A 19,302-nucleotide genomic window follows, 5' to 3' on the forward strand; every position below is an offset into this window, starting at 1 on the left:
AACACTTTATTATTGTAAATAATATTACAATAATAAAAGCATTGCGATGTGTAACTTTTAGATAACATCGAATTCTCTCTTCGCTCTTTGCGAGATATATATTTTGTTGTTGGCAAATTTGGGGGAAGTACCAGAGTTTTAAACAAGTTACCATAACGGGATAGTGTGACTCACAGACTGTCGAGGTTACGGGTCTAGAACCATTATTTCGAGGAGCCATATTTCGGCAAAAGCTGTAGACATATGGCTAAGTGTTTAAAAAAATCACATTCGGAAATCAATTACACAATTAAAGCACAAACGAGCTTCAAAAATAATATTTCAAAAATTCACTTTTGCAGCTCAAATAGGATTCAAAAAATAATTTTAAACAAATCTATATTCGGGCCTCAAAAATAATGTTTAAAAAACCAACGTTTGGGGTTCAAATGACCTCAAAAATAATGTTTAAAAAACCAATGTTTGGGGTTCAAATGACCTCAAAAATAATGTTTAAAAAATCCACGTTTGGGGTTGAAATGACCTCAAAAATAATATTTAAAAAATCCACGTTTGGGGCTGAAATGATATCAAAAATAATATTAAAAAATCCACGTTTGAAGCACAAGTGGCCTCAAAAATAATATTTAAAAAAGTCCAAGTTTCAGGCTTCAATTGGTCTCAAAAATAATATTGAAAAAATCTACGTTTAGAGCTCATTTGGGCTCAAAAATAAAATTTATAAAATCCACGTTTGGAGCTCATTTGGGCTCAAAAATAAAATTTAAAAAATCCACGTTTGGAGCTGATTTGGGCTCAAAAATAAAATTTAAAAAATCCACGTTAGGAGCTCAATTGGTTGATATGGCCTCAAAAATAAAATTTAAAAAATCTACGTTTAGAGCTCATTTGGGCTCAAAAATAAAATATAAAAAATCCACGTTTGGAGCTCAATTGGTTGAAATGGCCTCAAAAATAAAATTAAAAAAATCCACGTTTGGAGCTCAATTGGTTAAAATGGCCTCAAAAATAAAATTAAAAAAATCCACGTTTGGAGCTCAAATGGCCTCAAAAATAAAACATAAAAAATTCACGTTTGGAGCTCAAATGGCTGAAATGGGTGGAGCTCAGATGTCCTCAAAAATAAAATTTAAAAAAAAAAACACGTTTGGAGCCAAAAAGGGCTGAAATGGCCTCAAAAATAAAATTTAATAAAACCACGTTTGTAGCTAAAATGGCTAAAGTCGACTGAAATGGCCTCAAAAACTAAAATTTAAAAAATCCACGTTTGGAGCCAAAAAGGACTGAAATGGCCTCAAAAACTAAAATTTAATAAATCCACGTTTGGAGCTCAAATGGCTGAAATTTATGGAGCTCAAATGGCCTCAAAATGAAATGTAAAAAATCCATGTTTGGAGCCAAAAAGGGCTGAAATGGCCTCAAAAACTAAAATTTAATAAATCCACGTTTGGAGCTCAAATGGTTGAAATGAGTGGAGCTCAGATGGCCTCAAAAATAAAAATTAAAAAATCCACGTTTGGAGCCAAAAAGGTCTGAAATAGCCTCAAAAAATAAAATTTAATAAATCCATGTTTGGAGCTAAAATGGCTGAAATGGACGGAGCTCAAATGGCTTCAAAAATAAATTTTAAAAAATCCACGTTTGGAGCTCATATGACCTCAAACGTAATATTTCAAAAATCCACGTTTCAAACTTAGGTGGACATCAAAAAATTGTACTAAAGCCTCCATGTTATTTTAAAAATATATAAAATATATATTATTGACAAATTAACTTAGCCTCAAAAACAAAATTTCGTTTTAAAGCCCAAAAGACTATCAAAAATAATATTTCAAATATATCAACCAATTTTAGAAAATACAAATACATTTTAAATTCCTAAAACAAATAAACTCAAGATTTAAGGATTATGTTTTATTACAACCATTTTAGATGAAATAGTCCAGCGCTAATGTTCTCCATGGAAATGACACCTGGGCGGTGAAATTGAACTCATCAAATGTTGCTAGGTAAACAAATTATCAACAAAGTTTTTAACACGTTTTGTTTTAGGTGACCTGTGGAGCGGGGGGAGGTGAGCGGTGGTGGTATGATGAGAGGCAATAAAGCCCAAATGATAGACAATCATCACTTCTAGCCATTTTCAACATGCGTTCACGGACTTACCTTCAATGTTTTCTTAAATGCTCCGCGGAAATCCCGATTGAAGTAGGCATAAATAATGGGATTCAGGGCCGAATTGAAATAACCAATCCAAAAGAGGATGCCCACAACGATGCGAGGAGTGGTACAGCTGTCACACAGTGTTGATGTGATGTACCTGAAAGGGCCGAGAGGAGAATAACAAAAAAAATGAGAAAAAGAAGTAGAAGATTATAAATTACAGGTAGCTGCTATCATTATCATCATCAACAGAATATAAAGAAAGGAAACCGGAAATAAAAAATAATTTGCATAAGAATGAGCCAGAATGGACATCATCCTTCTACACCTACATTGACACCTCAGACACCCCCATGAAATGGCTAAACTACTCACCAAAGGAAGAAGGGCAGCCAACACAGCAGAAAGGCACTCATAATGATGCCCAGGGTGCGTGCCGCTTTGCGTTCTCTTCGCATCGTCGATATGGTTGAGGGCTCCACCTGGATGCTAGGACGGGGTTTGGGTATTTGACTTATTTGCAAATGTTTCTCCAGCAGCAGAGCGGCAACTTTCGACCTTTAGCGTGTGTGTGCGTGTGATGTCAATCCCACGTTTGTTTGTGTTGGTAGTTGTCATGACCAGCGATTTAGTGACCGAATCCATTGTGGACATGGATGAATGGTTGCAAATAAAATATGGAACAGAAATAGAAGAAAAAAATCAACGTGTGAAAATTTATTAGCTTAAATTGTAAAGAAGTTCCGTTTTTTTTGTGCAAACTTCCATTTTAGTTTTTTTTTTCGCTTCTAGGAAATGGACCGAAATCTTATATTTTATTCAGTTTTTGTGTTTTTATTCCGATTCTAGGAAATGTAATCTATTAGCAGGGCAGATGATGCTGCCAAGTACCTAGCCGGAGATAGTGGCAACAAGATGTTGCCAAATGCAAGGCCATTTGAATCTATTCAAAAGCGTGTTGTCATGATATTCCAATGAAAGTTTCATGAATTTCAAATTATGGCTATCACACTGGTCATTAGACCGTGTGGGTGTTCGTTCTGCCGGAGCGTATTCAGGACCTAATGCTGAGATAATATGTAAAGTTTTTGTCTTGTGTACACAGAAACCACATGACCAGAGTTGAAACACAAAGTTGGAATAATAAAAATGACCTTGATCTTTTTCGGAAAAAACCTTTTTATTCCCTTCTCAAAAAACCAATAAAAAAATAAAGGTTCAAGAAGAAATGTTATAATTGGTGTTGAAAAAAGGTGCACTATAGCTAATTTGACCAGTTTTTGAGACAAAAAGTAATAACGACGGATATATGGCCTTTTTATGCCCTCAGCCATATGGCTAGAGAAGGTATATATCATTTGATACAACCAAAACGTGCCTCATCGAACTGACGATTTTAGACCCTAGGTCTCTTTGGATCAAATCCGTTTCAGGACATTTGGAGTCGATCTAGCGATGTCCGTCTGTCTGTCTGCTTATCTGTCTGGCACGATAACTCTCGAAGGGTATATCCGATTTGGCCCAAACATGGTATATCGTTATATTTTTATCAAACTTAGATCGAGTTCGGATATGGGTAATATCGGTCAATACCTACTGGTACCTCCCCACAAAAGGTTGACATTTTCAAAACACAAGTTAAAAAGGTTTTGCCGACAGATGTATACCCCCAGCCAATGTACGGTTATTTAAAAATATTTTTACTTCTGTTATGATTATTCCCCTTAAGGAATAGGTTCCGAAGGTACTTGGGCCAATATTGGCCATTTCGTATCGGACCTAAGTAAATATGATATAAATATTGCGACGTGTCAGGTTTGGACTATATTGATAACTTCCTTCACTTTACATGACATATATGATATTTTTTTAGAAAATGTTAACATGTGCGTGAGGTACAATCGACCGAAGCGTTCTAATACATAGATAGTATGGAGATATATTAATTTCGTCAATCCGTTTGTAACTCATCGAAATAATAATTTTAGACCCAGCGCAAAATTCCCAGACAATTTAGCCCTGTCCGTCAGTCCGTCTGTTGTAATCACGCTACAGTCAAAAGGAATTAAGAGAGGAATCTAAAATTTTGCACAGATCTGTATTTTGTCTGCAGGCAGGTCAAGTTCGAAGAGGGGCTATATCGGTTCACTATATCGTATAACCCCCATATAACGGTACCCCCCGATACTTGGCATTTTTATGATTTTAGCCACATTTTTAAACGGAATTGTCTACATAAGGAGTTCTTTGTGAGTACTTTATCCCCAGACATAGACTTGTCTATATAGGTCCACAATATCGTATAGCCCCCATATAACGGTACCCCCCGATACTCGGCATTTTTATGATTTTAGCCACATTTTTAAACGAAATTGTTTACATAAGGAGTTCTTTGCGAGTACTTTACCCTCAGACATAGACTTGTCTATATAGGTCCACAATATCGTATATTCTCCATATATCGGCACCTTCCGATATTTGGTATTTTTAAGATTTTAACAGAATTTTTAATGGATTTTAACTTTTTGAAAATTTAGTTGCAAATGATAGAGGGTATTCAAAGTTCGGCCCGGCTGAACTTACTGCTTTTTTACTTTTCATGGAAAATATGGAAAATATTACAAAAAAATCGAACATTTATATCCAATTTTTGGATAATCGTAAATTCCATATTAATCTCAAGTTTCTGGCAAAGTGAAATATATTTAGATATAGCAAGTTGTAAAGAATCGCTGACTTGTTTCGCAAGTTATGTCAGATAAAAGTATTAGAAATTGTGAACCATTTGAGCGTTTTGTTTTTCATAATATTGAACCCTATGTGGGGCAGGTAGCTAAATAAATGGTCCGATCTATACCATCTTTAAAACAGATCTTGTGTTGATGGAAATTTTGAGATGTACCAAGTCTGAAGGATTAATTTCGCGTTTTTTGAGCTTCATGTATATTCAAAATTGTAAACCTTTGTGAGGGAGGTACCAGAAGGAGTGGACCGATATATCCCAACTTCTCAATAGATCATGTGTTAGTTGAAATAATGGGATGTGTGAAATATAAAGAGAACCTGATGCTTATTTCGCGTTTTATGACCTTCATGGATATTCCAAATGTTGACCCATCGTAGGGGAGGTACCAAAAGGAATAGTCCGATCTCTACCATTTTTATAACAGATCCTGTGTTAATGAAAATATTCAGATGTTCCAAGTCTAAACGGAATCGAATGTTAATTTAGCGTTTTATGAGCTTAATGGATATTCAAAATTTCAAACAATTGTGAGGGAGGTACCAAAAGGAGATGACTGATATATTCCATCTTAACACCAGATCTTGGGCTTATAAAAATATTGTAATGTGTGAAATTTTAAGACAATCGGATTCTTACATCACATTTTATAAGATTTGTAATTATTCTAAATTTTTACCCTTTGTGGGGGAGGCACTTAATGGAGTGGATCAATATTATTCATTTTTGCACCTGACCTAGAACTGACGCAAATGTTAGGATTTGGAAAGTTGGAGCAAACCCGGATTATTGGTCTCTTTCTGTGCAGAAACAAATATTTTTTGTTTTTTTTTCTGAAAATTTCGACCTTGTGTGAGGGAGGTACCAGAAGGAGTGGACCGATATATTCCATCTTAACACCAGACCTTGGGTTAATATAAATATTGGGATGTGTGAAATTTCAAGAAAATCGGACATTAATTCAAAATGTTGATCATTTGTTGGGGAGGTACTGGATGGAGTGGACCGATAGTGTCCATTTTCACACCTGACCTAGCACTGACGCAAATATTAGGATTTGCAAAGTAGCAAAGGAACAAAATCGGATTATCGTTTCTCTTTCTGTGCAGTAAAATATTTATTTGTAAATTTCGACTTTTGTAGGGGAGGTACCAGAAGGAGTGGGCCGATTTCCATATTAACACCAAACCTTGGGTTGATAAAAATATTGGGATGTATGAAATTTCAAGACAATCGGACTGTTATATCACATTTTATAACAGTTGTAATTAATCAAAATTTTGACCCTTTGTAAGGGAGGTACTTGATGGAGTGGACCGACATTGTCCATTTTCGCACCTGACGTAGTGCTGACACAAATATTAGGATTTGCAAAGTTGGAGCAAAATTGGATTATCGTTTCTTTTTCTGTGCAGTAAAATATTTATTTGAAAATTTCGACCTTTTGTGTGAGAGGTACCAGAAGGAGTGAACCGATATTGCCTATCTCCGAACTTGATCTAAGTTTGACAATAGTATTACGATATACCATGATTGGTCTAAATCGGATACTCCCTTCGAAAGTTTTTGAGCGTATCAGCCAGCCAGACAGACGGACGGGGGATACAACATAACGTGGACCTATATAGTCAATTTTCTATAACAAAAGTTCTGTAGACCTAACACATGTTCAACCTACTTCATTTCGTTTGGAAGCTAGGGTGATTTCCAGACGGACGGACGGATATCGCTAAATTGACATACAATTTATGCTTTTTAGATACAAACGGAATAACAAACATAACATACCCTCCATACTATGGTGGAAAGAAAAATGGTGGAACACGTGTTTATCTTTTTTTTATTCTTCTACTACGTGCCGGATTTAGTCCTACAAGAGTAATCGAGATGGTGACCATTCGGTCAATATTCGGTCTTTATACCCTCCACCATACGTATTATGCAGGGTACATTATGTTCGCCATTCCGTTTTTAACTTATCGAAATAATAATTTTAGACCTAACAAAGTATATACGTAGTACTGCCCGTCCGTCCGTTTGTCCGTCAGTTGTAATCACGCTAGAGTCAAAACGAATAAAGATATGAAGCTGCTGGCAGGTCATGTTCGAAGACGGTATCATATAGCCCCCATATCAAGATACCCCGTTATTCGGTATTTTGACGATTGTAGCCAAATTTTTAATGGTCTTAAAATCCATAAAAGAAGTTCTTTTTAAGTTCTTCACTCCCAGGAAGATAATTGTCTATGTAGGTTCACGATATCGTATAACACCCATACAACGGTACCTTCAGATATTCGGCATTTTGATAATTGTAGCCAACTTTTTCAATGGAATTGTCTTAAAAACCAATGGAATTGCCAGGTACAATTCTTCGTATAGCCTCCGTATAAAAGCACCTCCCTATATTGGGTATTTTGATGAAGCAAGTCCATATTTTCGTATAGACCCCAATAAGCAAACACTTCCTATATTTAATATTTTTAAAGTTTTAAAAGAATTTTGAACGGATTTTATTTTTTGAAAATTGCCAAGTTCATTCCAAATGGTGGAGGGTATTCGAATATCGGCCTGCCTTTTTACTTGTTATCATTACGAATAGACATTCGATTATGAAATAGACATTCTTACATATTATGAAAAAGACATTCGAACAATTCGTTACGTCCCCAAAAATTTGAAAAAATAAGCTATAAAGGTTTTATAAAATAGAATGATCAAATATTAATATATGATCAAAAGTGTATTTATGTATGGAGTTAAAATCTCCATCTCTTGAATCCAAAGATGCCTTCTACAGTTTTTTTTTATACCGCGTAGTCAGAGAACCCCACCACTATTTTTTTTTTTTTAATTTTATTTTTATATTTTACAGAAAAAAATCTTTTCCTTTTATGTCCTCAACTCAATATGCAAATATTTTAACTCACCTGTAAACTAGCCGTTCCTGTCTATCTGCTTCCTGATAAATGCGATAATACATTGAAAGCATGACAATGCCAGGTATCCAAAAGCTTACCGATGAGCTGACAATGGCATACGCTTTATTGACTTTGAATTCACAGATCTGAAAGATAAAAAGAAAAGAGAAAAAGGAAGGATGGGTTACCAAAATGTAAACGAAGACCAAGCTGTTAAAAATTATTCAAACAAATTATATATTCAATTCAAAGAAATTTTCTTTCTACAAAAAATAAAAATAATTTCCTTTGAAGAAATCCCGCTGTTTAAAAAGGCGTTAATTAAATGCTGTGATTTTGCCAGGCATTCGTGTGAAAATAGCTTCTTAACTAACCGACATTTGGTGTTTGTGGTAAGAAGTGGAGTTGTTTTCGTTTTTTTGTTTTTTACTTCCATTCTTTTGTGGCAAATAAGCAATTAAATGTTCATCGAGCAGCAACTTATGAAACCCAAAATTCACAGTTTGTGGCGCACAGCAGCAGTCACACGACTGCTTGCGTTTTTTAAACCAAAAAACAAAAAATGACTTTCAATTATTAGCTAATGACAGTTTAATTATTTCACGGAATGGGTGAGGGGAGAAGTAAAATGCTTTCGAAGACGCATGTTAGCTAATCGCTTCGCTAAAAACCAATAAATTCATAAAAATTAACATTAAATTAATGAGACCATTAACGAAACATTTCCAACAAATCGATTCACATAAATTATCCAGAGATTTGCCGAAAAGAAAACGTTGATAGTAGAAGTTCAAACGAGAAGAGTTCAATCACACACAAGTATGGTGGCTGCGGAACATTTTGGTTTGGCAACACAGCTGAAAAGAAGGCCTTAATCCCAAGCTAGACAAATGTTTGTTAAGTAAATTAATTTTTGCGGGGGGTAAATGGGTAGATAGATGTCTGTGTTGGCCGTGGGTGAAAAAGTGTGAGTTTTTTATAAATATCAGCATTTAAAATTCAATTTTCATTTCATTTGTGATTTCTTTTAATTTTAAGATCTTTTGAGTCAAATTTTAACGAACAAAATCAGAATAAAACTCTTGAAGTTCAATGTTTTTTTTTTTAAGACAGGATTTGTGTTCTTTGAAATTGAAAGACAGTAAAGTTCAAAATACGGGAGTACCATTACATCGGGAAGCTGGTCCTTCCGTGGTCGTTTGTATGAAAACTCTGCGTATTAGTGATATGAAATTTATGATATCACTCATACGTTTTGGAACTGTTGTACCGAACTATGAATCAGATCTAAACAACTTTCGTCGTAAGGTTAATTTAGGGTATTATAACGTCTGCTGAGATATTTTAAGTTGAGAAATGGTAAGGTATTTTAAGTTCGGTGGAAGTTAATAAGACGGTTGTTAATGCACGACTCCCTTGTATTTCGGCCAACGCTAGCGACTGACCGCTTCAATGACGCAAATTCAACATCTAATCACCTGAACTTATCACCTGATATACATGGTGAGATAAAAAAACTGCAACAAAGTTTTAACCTTTTTTTTCAATTTTATTGAATAAAAGCTAAAAATGTCCGAAATTAGAATCAAATTTTAGAATAAGTTTGGATTTGAGCGAATTGATCATCCTTGGCACGAATTATGGCCTTCAAACGGTCCTGTCCTGTTGGAATATCCAAGGTCTGCGGCCAGAATATTTGCGTGCCCAAGCTTTAATACACCCTCCAGAATATTTTCGCGATAATATTCGGTATTTATTCTGATGCCACAATCGATTAATACGAGCGGAGATCGACCATCGGCTGTTATGGCGGCCCAAACCATCACCATGACCGGCGCTTGAGTTCTGGTGGCCAACCGAAGGTGCAAATTGCCAAAGATGTCAGCTGAAATGGTGCACCCTTGGCGGGCCACCAGAATTCAAGTGCCGGTAATGGTGATGGTGTGAGCCGCCATAACAGCCGATGGTCGCTCTCCGCTCGAATTAATCGACCGTGGCATCAGAATAAATGGCGAATATTATCGCGAAAATATTCTGGAGGGTGTGTTAAAGCTTGGGTACGCAAACATTCTGGCCGCAGACCTTGGATATTCCAACAGGATTACCAAATGAGGTTCCTCGCTTCATTTCCAGCGCACAATGGCCACCAATATCTCCGGATACCAATCCGTTGGACTAGTGTGTCTGGAGTATTTTGGAAAGCAAGGATGATACTAAAAAATACAAAAATGCGCCAAAAAAATAACAAATCTAAACTTATTCTAAAATGTGATGCCATTTCTGATATTTTCTGCTTTCATTCAAAAAAAATTTACAAAAATTTAAAATGTATGGTTTTTGACTTTGTTGCAGTTTTATTTATCTCACCCTGTATGAGTACCTTCCTAAATTCAGTATTTTGATGATTTTAGGGACATTATTCACCAAGATTTTTTCGTATTTCGTATTTGTAGTTCGCTGTTGGTGCTACTGTCTATGAAAGAAAATTTACCATAGGGGTCCACGACCTCGTACAGACCCCGTATAGCGGTTCCTCCCAATATTCAGTATTTTCATGATTTTAGCGATATTATTCAACGGAATTGATTCAAATGTAAGTTCGTAATGTGTACTACAGTCTGTGACTGGAAATTCGTCACGCAGGTCCACATCTTTGTATACAATCAGTATTTCGAAGATTTTTGCGATATTATTAACGGGAGTTTTTCAAGTCTCCTATTTGAAAATTATAATGGCCAATGAAAAAACTTGCCTGTGCAGGTCCACGTCTTCGTATAGACCCCAGTACTACGGTAACTCCCTATATTGGGCAATTGTATTTATTTTTAACAGTATTTTTGAATACATATATATTTCTTTTAATTTCCAAATTCCTTCCAAATGGAGTAGGGTATTCAAAGTTCATCCCGGCCGAACTTATTGCTTTTTTACTTGTCATGCTTCATCTAATACAGATAGAAATTTTTGTATGAGCAAAATTACGAGAAAATCGAGCATTTATATCTAACTTTATTCGAAGTTCCATATTCATCTCAGGTCTCTGGTTGAGAGAAATATTTAGATATATCAAGTTGTAAAGAATCGCTAAGTTGTTTCGCAATTTATGACAGATAAAAGTATTGAAAATTGTGACCCTTTGTGGGTGTGGTACCAGAAGGTATTTACAGATATATATCATCCTCAGAACAGATCTTGTGTTAGCAAAAATGTTTGGATGTGTGAAACTTGAAGAGTGTTGGATATTTATTTCGCTATCTTTACGTGTTTTGTTTTTCAAAATCGTGAACCCTATGTGGGGAGGTCCAGAAGAAATGGTCGGATTCCTGCCATCTTTATAACATATTTTTTTATTGATGGAACTATTAAGATGTGACAACTCTGAATAGAATCCGATGTTTCTTTCGGGTTTTATGAGCTTCATGGATATTCAAAATATTGACCCTTTGTGGGGGAGGTACCAAAAGGAGTGGACCGATATACCGATATTTTCATGGCATATCTTGTGTATGTGAAAATAATACGATGTGTGAAATATGAAGGGAACCGGATACTTATTTCGGATATTATGATAGTTTTGGTTATTTAAAACTTTGACCCTTTGACCAGTTAGCAGACATGCCGACAGACAGACAGAGAGAAGGACATTGCTAGATCGACTCCAAATGTCCTAAAACGGATTTGGTCCAAAGGAACCTAGGATTTTAAATCATTTCCACGAGGCACGTTTTGGCCGTATCAAATGATATATACCCTCTGTAGTCATATGGCTAAGCATATTAATACGCCTTTAGTGGAAATTTGTCAGAAATATTTATGGAAGTTAAAAAATAATGGTTCACTGTTTCCAACCCTGCCAACCCTCTTCTCAAATTGTCACAATAATTCAAATAATAAAATATGAATTTCCATAAAATATTAAGTATTAGATTTTTCTTAAATTCGCATATCTTAATTAGATAACATTAGATCTCGCATTAAGATGTGGTTTGTCGGTATACCCCTTCTGGTACCCTCTCCTGAAATGTTTACTATTCTGATATTTTTGAGCGTTTTTGTATTGAAATTTTACTTTTTTTTCGATACAGGTCCCGGCTTCGAAAAGCATTCCTGTAAACATCCCTGCCTCTCCCAGAAAGCGTCATAATAAAAGTAATGATACTGATTCATATACGTATGCAATCGGAAACCTGATTGTCACCTTCCTACTTGTAATAGATTTTTAAATAAAGTCGAGGTTCGTTCTGAGTAACTGCTGATAAATTGCCGAAAATTGTCATGTGACGACATTATAGTGCCAAAAGCAAAAGCCTCGTATTTTATTACCTTCCAAAACCTGGCAGTACCAATTTTCAATTTTTCCACACATTATTCCATTCTACATTTTCCAAAGAGAGCAAAATTTACTCTTGCCCTCTTTAATTTTAATCCAAGCAGCAATAAGTTGCAGATTTAAAAATATTCCGAATAAATTGTGGAGTGGTCTCATGCCACATCCTTCCATTCACCCATACATATGTGTTTGTTTAACCTACATAATTGAATTCCATTAACTGTGAACGTATACTTAATATAGATTTATAATAAAAATATCACTCAACCGCAACAATGCATCTCTGGCTCCATCCTCTCCATTCATTCATTTCACCCACACAACAACACAAACAAACAATATGCTCTCCAGGTTTTTGGGGTCGCACGCCATGCATCGATTGCACTTCTAATTTTAAAATTAACTTTCAATGTCAACACGAATGGACTGGAATGGACCGCAGAGCAGCTGAGTGCCACTGTTAAGGTTGTGTGTGTGTGTGTGAGTGCTTGCAGCTGCAACTGCATCATATCCGATTTGTTGTAGCTATTTTTAATTTTATTATTATTTACAGCAATGCCAAAGTTTAAACCAATGATGACCATCGCAACCACCACCTCCACTACCAACCCCTTATTCTCGTTCATCCGTTTTAATTTAACTTTTTCAATATCGGCAACATGGAAAGTTCATTTCATTTGAGAGGTTTATATTCTTTTTGATTTATTTCTTCGATTTTCCTCTTCGATTCTATTGTAAAAAGGAGGAGGGAGGAATGGAGGAGAGGAAAAGGGTAAAAGAAACTACTCTTTGAAGGATGTAAAGTTTTGTTACTTCTTCTTCTACTTCTTTTTGTTTCCTTGTGTGCAGTAGTTTCAACTTTTTATCTTCACCTTTAATGAATTGTTTGAAGGTACGTTTGGCCTTTTGTGGGATTATTTGTAAGACAATGGAAAAAGAGAAAAGAGCGAAAGAGTTCTTCAAAGGCTATGACTTCTTGAATGTTTCAAATGGCATGAGAAAACAAGAAAAACATTTTTACCGGTTGTTCTGTGGAGCATTGAAATTGGTGATAATGAAATTGATGGCAGAAGTATCTGTGTGTGTGGAGTTTTGTTGCTAAAATCAATTATCAAAGTTTTGATTTGTCTAAATAAAAGATGCAAGAAAATGCTTTGTTGCTATGACCTTTACTACAGCGGCTACACAAAGCAAGCAAACATATGTGATTGAATCGGATAAGTACGAGTTTGTTGAAATTGGACATAAAGGGTACAAAACGTACTAAAATTAACTAATTGAATTGCCAAGGTTAGGAGCGAAGGAGTAAATCTGGAATTAGGAATGTGGGTCACGATTGGAGGTGGGAAAGTTGAAACTTCTTAGGTCAACATTGAAAGTTTAAAATTAGCTAGAAACCCAATCTAAGCATTGAGTGTAGGTTTATTTGTGTGGTTGTTGGATGTTTTGGAATGCCTGGTGATGCATGGCTTTGGTTAAGTGATATTTATACCCTCAGCCATGTTTTGGAATGCCTTGAGATGCATTGCTCCGGTTGAGTGATATTTATAGCATCAGCCATATGGCTACAGGCGGTGTATATCATTTGTACCGCCAAAACGTGCCTCATCGAAATAACGGTTTAGGCCCTAGGTCTATTTGGACCAAATCCGTTTCAGAACATTTGGAGTCGATGTAGCGATGTCCATCCGTCTGTCTGGCTGGCTGGTGTGCCAATATATAGCTCCACTCCTTCTGGTACCTCCCCCACAAAGGGTCAAATTTTGAATATCCATGGAGCTCATAAAATGCGAAATTAATATGCGATTCCATTAAGACTTGGCACATCTCAATATCTTTATAAACAAAATATATGTTGTGAAGATGGTAGAGATAGGACCATTCCATCCGGTCATATAGTCAAACATAGTTCGAGTTTGAAAATGGGCAACATCGGGCCACTCCTGGAACCTCCCCCACAAAATGGCCAAATTTTCATAGAAAATAAATTACGTTATAGAACAAGAAGGAATGTCCAATTTTGTGCAAATTTTCAAATCTGAATATTTTTATAAGCGCTAAGACAATATCGACCCACTCCCTCAAAATGGGTCAACATTTCGAATAATTTAAAATTTAATAAAATGTGAAGTAAGTGCCCGAGTTTCTTTAAATTTCACACATTTCAAAGTGTTGTGAAATAACTGACTAAAATATACTAAAAATGTAATACTTCGTATTGGACAGACGGAATGAGCTAGAATTCTAAAATTTAGAGAGAGAGTCACTGATGGAATGCAGAATAGAAGTACCGACGGGTTTTTGGAAATTCAAAATAGTAGTTTTTGTGATAAAAAAGTTGTTTTGGAAACATTTACTACAAGTGTACGAAAAGTACTAAATAGTACTATATTTGGTAGAATTTGAAATTGGGTAAACATATAATGCTTGAATTCTAAATTTGGTATTGGGGTCGCAGAACATGTCTACCCTGGACATGTCGAGGTGGTTTCGAAACTGTGTACTATAATCGTATGAAAAGTACTAAATGGTATTAAATTTTGTATTGGTTGAAGGGAAAGGGCCGGAATCCTCAAATTTGATATTGAGGTCACTTTTGGTATCTGAGTTTGAGATTTGACGGTGGTTTGGAAATGCAAACCACATTTGTACGAAAAGTATTAAATGGTACAAAATTTGAATAGAGCTGAAATCTTCAAACTTGAGCTCTCTGTTTCTATCTGGAGTTGAGATATGGAGGTAGCTATGCAAATGTACCAAAAGGGGAAGTTAAAGAGATGGAATCTGGAAATTTTATACTGAGGTCTTCGTTGGTATCTGTGGTTAAGATATACAGATTGTTTTGAAAATGCGACCTTTATTTGTACGAAAAGTACTAAACGGCACTGCATCTTGCATCGGGGGAAGGGATAGAGCTGGAATCCTTAAATTTGATATTAAGGTCTCTGTTAATATCTGGAATTGAGGTATGGAGGTGTTTTCGGAAATGTATGATATAATTGTACGAAAAGTACTACATTTATATGAGTGAGGGAATTGAGCTTAAATCTTGATATTTGATATAAATATCGCTGTAGGTGCCTGTGGATGAGAGAAAATGCTGGTTGCGGATATTCATACTATAATTGTACTAAATGATACTAAATTTGGTAATGGGGGAAATTACAGAGCTAAAATTCTGAAAAAAAAACAGATTTTATTAAAAACAGTTTTGATTTAAAAATTGAGAATGAGTGGATCGATATTGCCTATCTCGGAACTCGAACTAAGTTCGTTAATAATATTACGATGTGCCAAGTTTGGATCAAATCGGATACTCCCTTCGAGAGTTATCGTGTGCACCATCCAGCCGGACGGACGAACACCACTAGATCGACTCCATATGTCCTGAAACGGATTTGGTACAAAGATACCTAGGGCCTAAAAATCGTTCTTTCCATTAGGCACGTTTCGGCCGTATCGAATATTATATACCCTCTCTAGCGGTTATATACCCTCTATGGTTGAGGGCATAAAAATTGGAATGAGCGACATTGCTCAGGGTATTGTTGCCTATGATTGGGATCTAAATTAAAGAAACTGAATAGGCGCCTGTGGCGTATAATGTATGGGCAACTAGTTCCCATACCAAATACGCCACGGATACTACGCTAATAGGTTCATATGAAGACGTTACTTATAAAAATGGCCATAGCTGAAGAATTGAGCTCATGATATTTGCAATGAATTTTGTGAAATTTAATTGATTAGATATTACGCTTTTGTTCAGAACTATTTTGTAGCCTATACCGCTCATTATTTCGATAATTTTAAACAAGTAAAATAGCCGTAAGTTAGGGCGGGCCGAACTGTGAAAACCCTCCACCATTTGGAACGAATTTGGTATTTTTCAAAAAAAAAAACTCCTTTAAAAATTCTGTTAAAATCTTAAACATACCAAATGTAGCCGTCATATTAGGGTCTAAACGACGAAGTGGAACTGCATAGGCATCTCTTGTCATAAGCCATTCAATATTCAAGTGCGAAACTTGAAAAAAAATCGGCGAATAATGTAGCTGAAATCATATAGGGAGGTACTATTATATGAGGGCTATATCAAAATGTGGACCTGCACAGACAATTTTCTGTGGTAGTATCCATTACGAACTTCTAATACCAAATGTGAAACAATGTCGGTGAGTAATGTTGCTAAAATCATCAAAGTACCGTTATATAGTGGCTATTCGAAGATGTGGGCCTCTCCAGACAATTTTCTGTTATAGGCCGTAGTATCCATTTTGAACTTCAAATACCAAATTTGAAACAATTCCGATGAATAATGTCGCTAAAATCATCAAAATACCGAATATAGGGAGGTACCGATATATGGGGGCTATACGAAGACATAGACCTGCACATACAATTTTTTGTCATAGGCTGTAGTATTCATTACGAACTTCAAATACCAAATTTGAAACAATTCCGGTAAATAATGTCGCTAAAATCATCAAAATACCGAATATCGGTAGGTACTGTTGTATGGGGGCTATACCAAAACGTGGACTTACATGGGACATTTACAATACCAACAGTCCTGCAAACATAATATACATCTAAGTAAAATTTTATCGACCTAAATTATTTCGTTCGGAAGCTAGAGTGACTTCCAAAGACCCACAGACGGACGGACATTGCTAAATCGGTATAGATTTTTATGCTAATCAAGAATATATATATACTTTGTGGGGTCTAAAAAGTATATTTCGAGGTGTTAAAAACGGAATGACAAACTTAATTTACGCTGGGGTTTTGAAACCCAAAATTAAATTCTGAGCCCTAACGCAGCATTAAATTTTAAGATGTCTATATTTAAATGTTGATTGTTTCAAGAATATTCTTAAGAAATTACCTACTACATGCACATTTCTAAGATTTTTAAAGATATAGGTTTAAAAAAAATATTTTCATTTCATATTTTCATCATATAGAAATCGTAGAATTTTTAAGACTTTTTGAAGCTAGCGTTGGTAGAAAAGCTATCATTTGCAACGCTTGAAGGAAATGTCGGCATAATTTCGTGTTTCATAAGAGTTATAATTATTCTAAATGTTGACCCTTTGTATGGGATAATATAATAAAATAATTTAAGAAATCGTCTCACATTCTTCGAAATTCTGTCCATGTATACGGTGGTCATAGGTGACCAATATTCAATTATAATTATTAAAAATTTGTGTCAAAAGCAAACTTATTCATATTCTAAGTAGAGGACGTTCTTTACATATTAATCAAATATCCCTGTGTTAATTCATGTATTGTTGGCTTTAATTTTCAATTTTAGATACTTTTACATAATCATCTGAAGTGTTACTATAATTAAATATTCAATTTGATAAATTCATGGCTGTCACTCACTTTCGGAGCATGTTTGTTCAGTCGGCTGTAATGGATGCCATCCATGTAGGTAGCACTCAGGTCAAAGTGACACAACAGCAATTACACACAGAAACAAATTTCAGAATGACATTTAGATAATGTTTTAGCACACCTGTGCCTGCGGGCATACTTATGTATGTATGTGTGTATATACATTTTAATTATATTAATATATATGTATGTAAATATTTGTTAATCTACAATAAACTTGAAAGTAATTGTTAAACATTGAAATGGATAATAATATGTGGAAGACTTAAACTCCGATAGATAGATAAATAATCATTAAAAAATTCAGTTTAAATATTAAAACAAGTAAAAAAAGCTGTAACTTTGAATACCCTCCACCATTTGGTACAAATTGCGTATATTTTAAGAGTACTTGAAGGACTTCAGAAACATTTTATACTAAGGATTTTAAAGAATATATTTAAATCGTGTATTTTTAATAAAGGCCTCCTATTCATGCTATATTTGTGGATTGTCAAAAAATAATATAATTTTAAAATCATAGGTCTTATCGATTTTTAAAGAAATTTTTAAGCCGTAGATTTTTAAGAATTTTTTTAAAATTCCTTCTCGGCCACAATTAAACCTTGAATATTTTAAACAAATTTTAGGACTTCCATATAAATAATATATTTTGGATTAAAAATATCAGAACTTATTCGACCTCATTAAGAATATTTTTATGTAAATTGTAGATTTTTAGGGAGATCTATTATTAAATTATCGATTATGGAGACTTTCTTAAACTACATATAGACCATAAATAATCGTGGATTTTTTTAAGAATATTTTAGGGACTTCTGTAACATATACAGACTGCTATCATTTCTAAGCCACTCGTTCGACAGCTGTTAAAATTTTCAATGACAGCTTATTTTATTGTTTACAAGCGTATAAAAGCATTTTGGTGAGAATTTTCCAGAAAAAAGTTATTCGTGATGGAATTTAAACGTGATAGAGTAATTTTTTTATATTTGGCTGGAAAAGCACAAGAGGCTACCGTTAGAGCACTCCAGCATTTAAATGTGAATAAATCTTTTGTGTCGTTACCGTGATACTGTTAGCGTACCGTGATACTGTTAGCGTAGCGCAGCAGAAATGGTTCGAAAAGTAACGAAGCGACTTGATCGACAACCGCGCCGAAGTGCCCAAAAATGGCTCGTAGGCTGAACATATCAAAATATTCCATTTTCAGCTGAAAATGTGCACCTTCGGTTGGCCACCAGAACTCAAGCACCGGCCATGGTGATGGTGTGGGCCGCCACAACAGCCGATGGTCGCTCTCTCCTCATATTAATCAACCGTGGCATTAGAATAAATGCCGAATATTATCGCGAAAACATTCTGGAGAGCGTATTTAAACCTTTGGCACGCAAACAATTTGGTCGCAGATCTTGGACATTCCAACAGGACAGGAGGTTCCTCGCTTCATTTCTAGCGCACAATGACCACTTAAATATCCGGATACCAATCCGTTGAACTATTGTGTTTGGAGTATTTTTGGGAGCAAGGTTGTCATTAAAAAAATACCAAAGTGTCGACTTTTTTGCTTTCATTCAATAAAATTAAAAAAAAAAAAATTTAAAAATTATAGCGTTTAACTTTGTTTCAATTTTTTATTTCACCCTGTACACCCTCCTGTAGCCTATGGCTGAGGGTACAAAAAATACTCGGTAAGAGTAAATTAATACAAATTCCTTTTTCAGCATACGAACGACTTA

The 19,302-nt window shown here is 35.2% G+C and overlaps 1 protein-coding gene across 1 annotated transcript in view; it reads right to left on the bottom strand.

Moving 5' to 3' along the window:
• Positions 1-19,302, bottom strand: part of LOC101893856 (octopamine receptor beta-1R) — a 226,649-nt gene that overhangs the window by 14,312 nt on the left and 193,035 nt on the right. The window contains exons 5-7 of the mRNA XM_059120707.1: positions 7,837-7,973; positions 2,539-2,721; positions 2,167-2,320 (exon numbers count right to left, since the gene is read on the bottom strand). Of these exons, the coding sequence (XP_058976690.1) occupies positions 2,167-2,320; positions 2,539-2,721; positions 7,837-7,973 (474 nt within the window). The remainder of the gene's footprint in view (positions 1-2,166; positions 2,321-2,538; positions 2,722-7,836; positions 7,974-19,302) is intronic.

This window comes from Musca domestica, unplaced genomic scaffold, assembly GCF_030504385.1.
Source record: "Musca domestica strain aabys unplaced genomic scaffold, Musca_domestica.polishedcontigs.V.1.1 1, whole genome shotgun sequence".
In the NCBI taxonomy this organism is placed as follows: Eukaryota; Metazoa; Arthropoda; class Insecta; order Diptera; family Muscidae; genus Musca; species Musca domestica.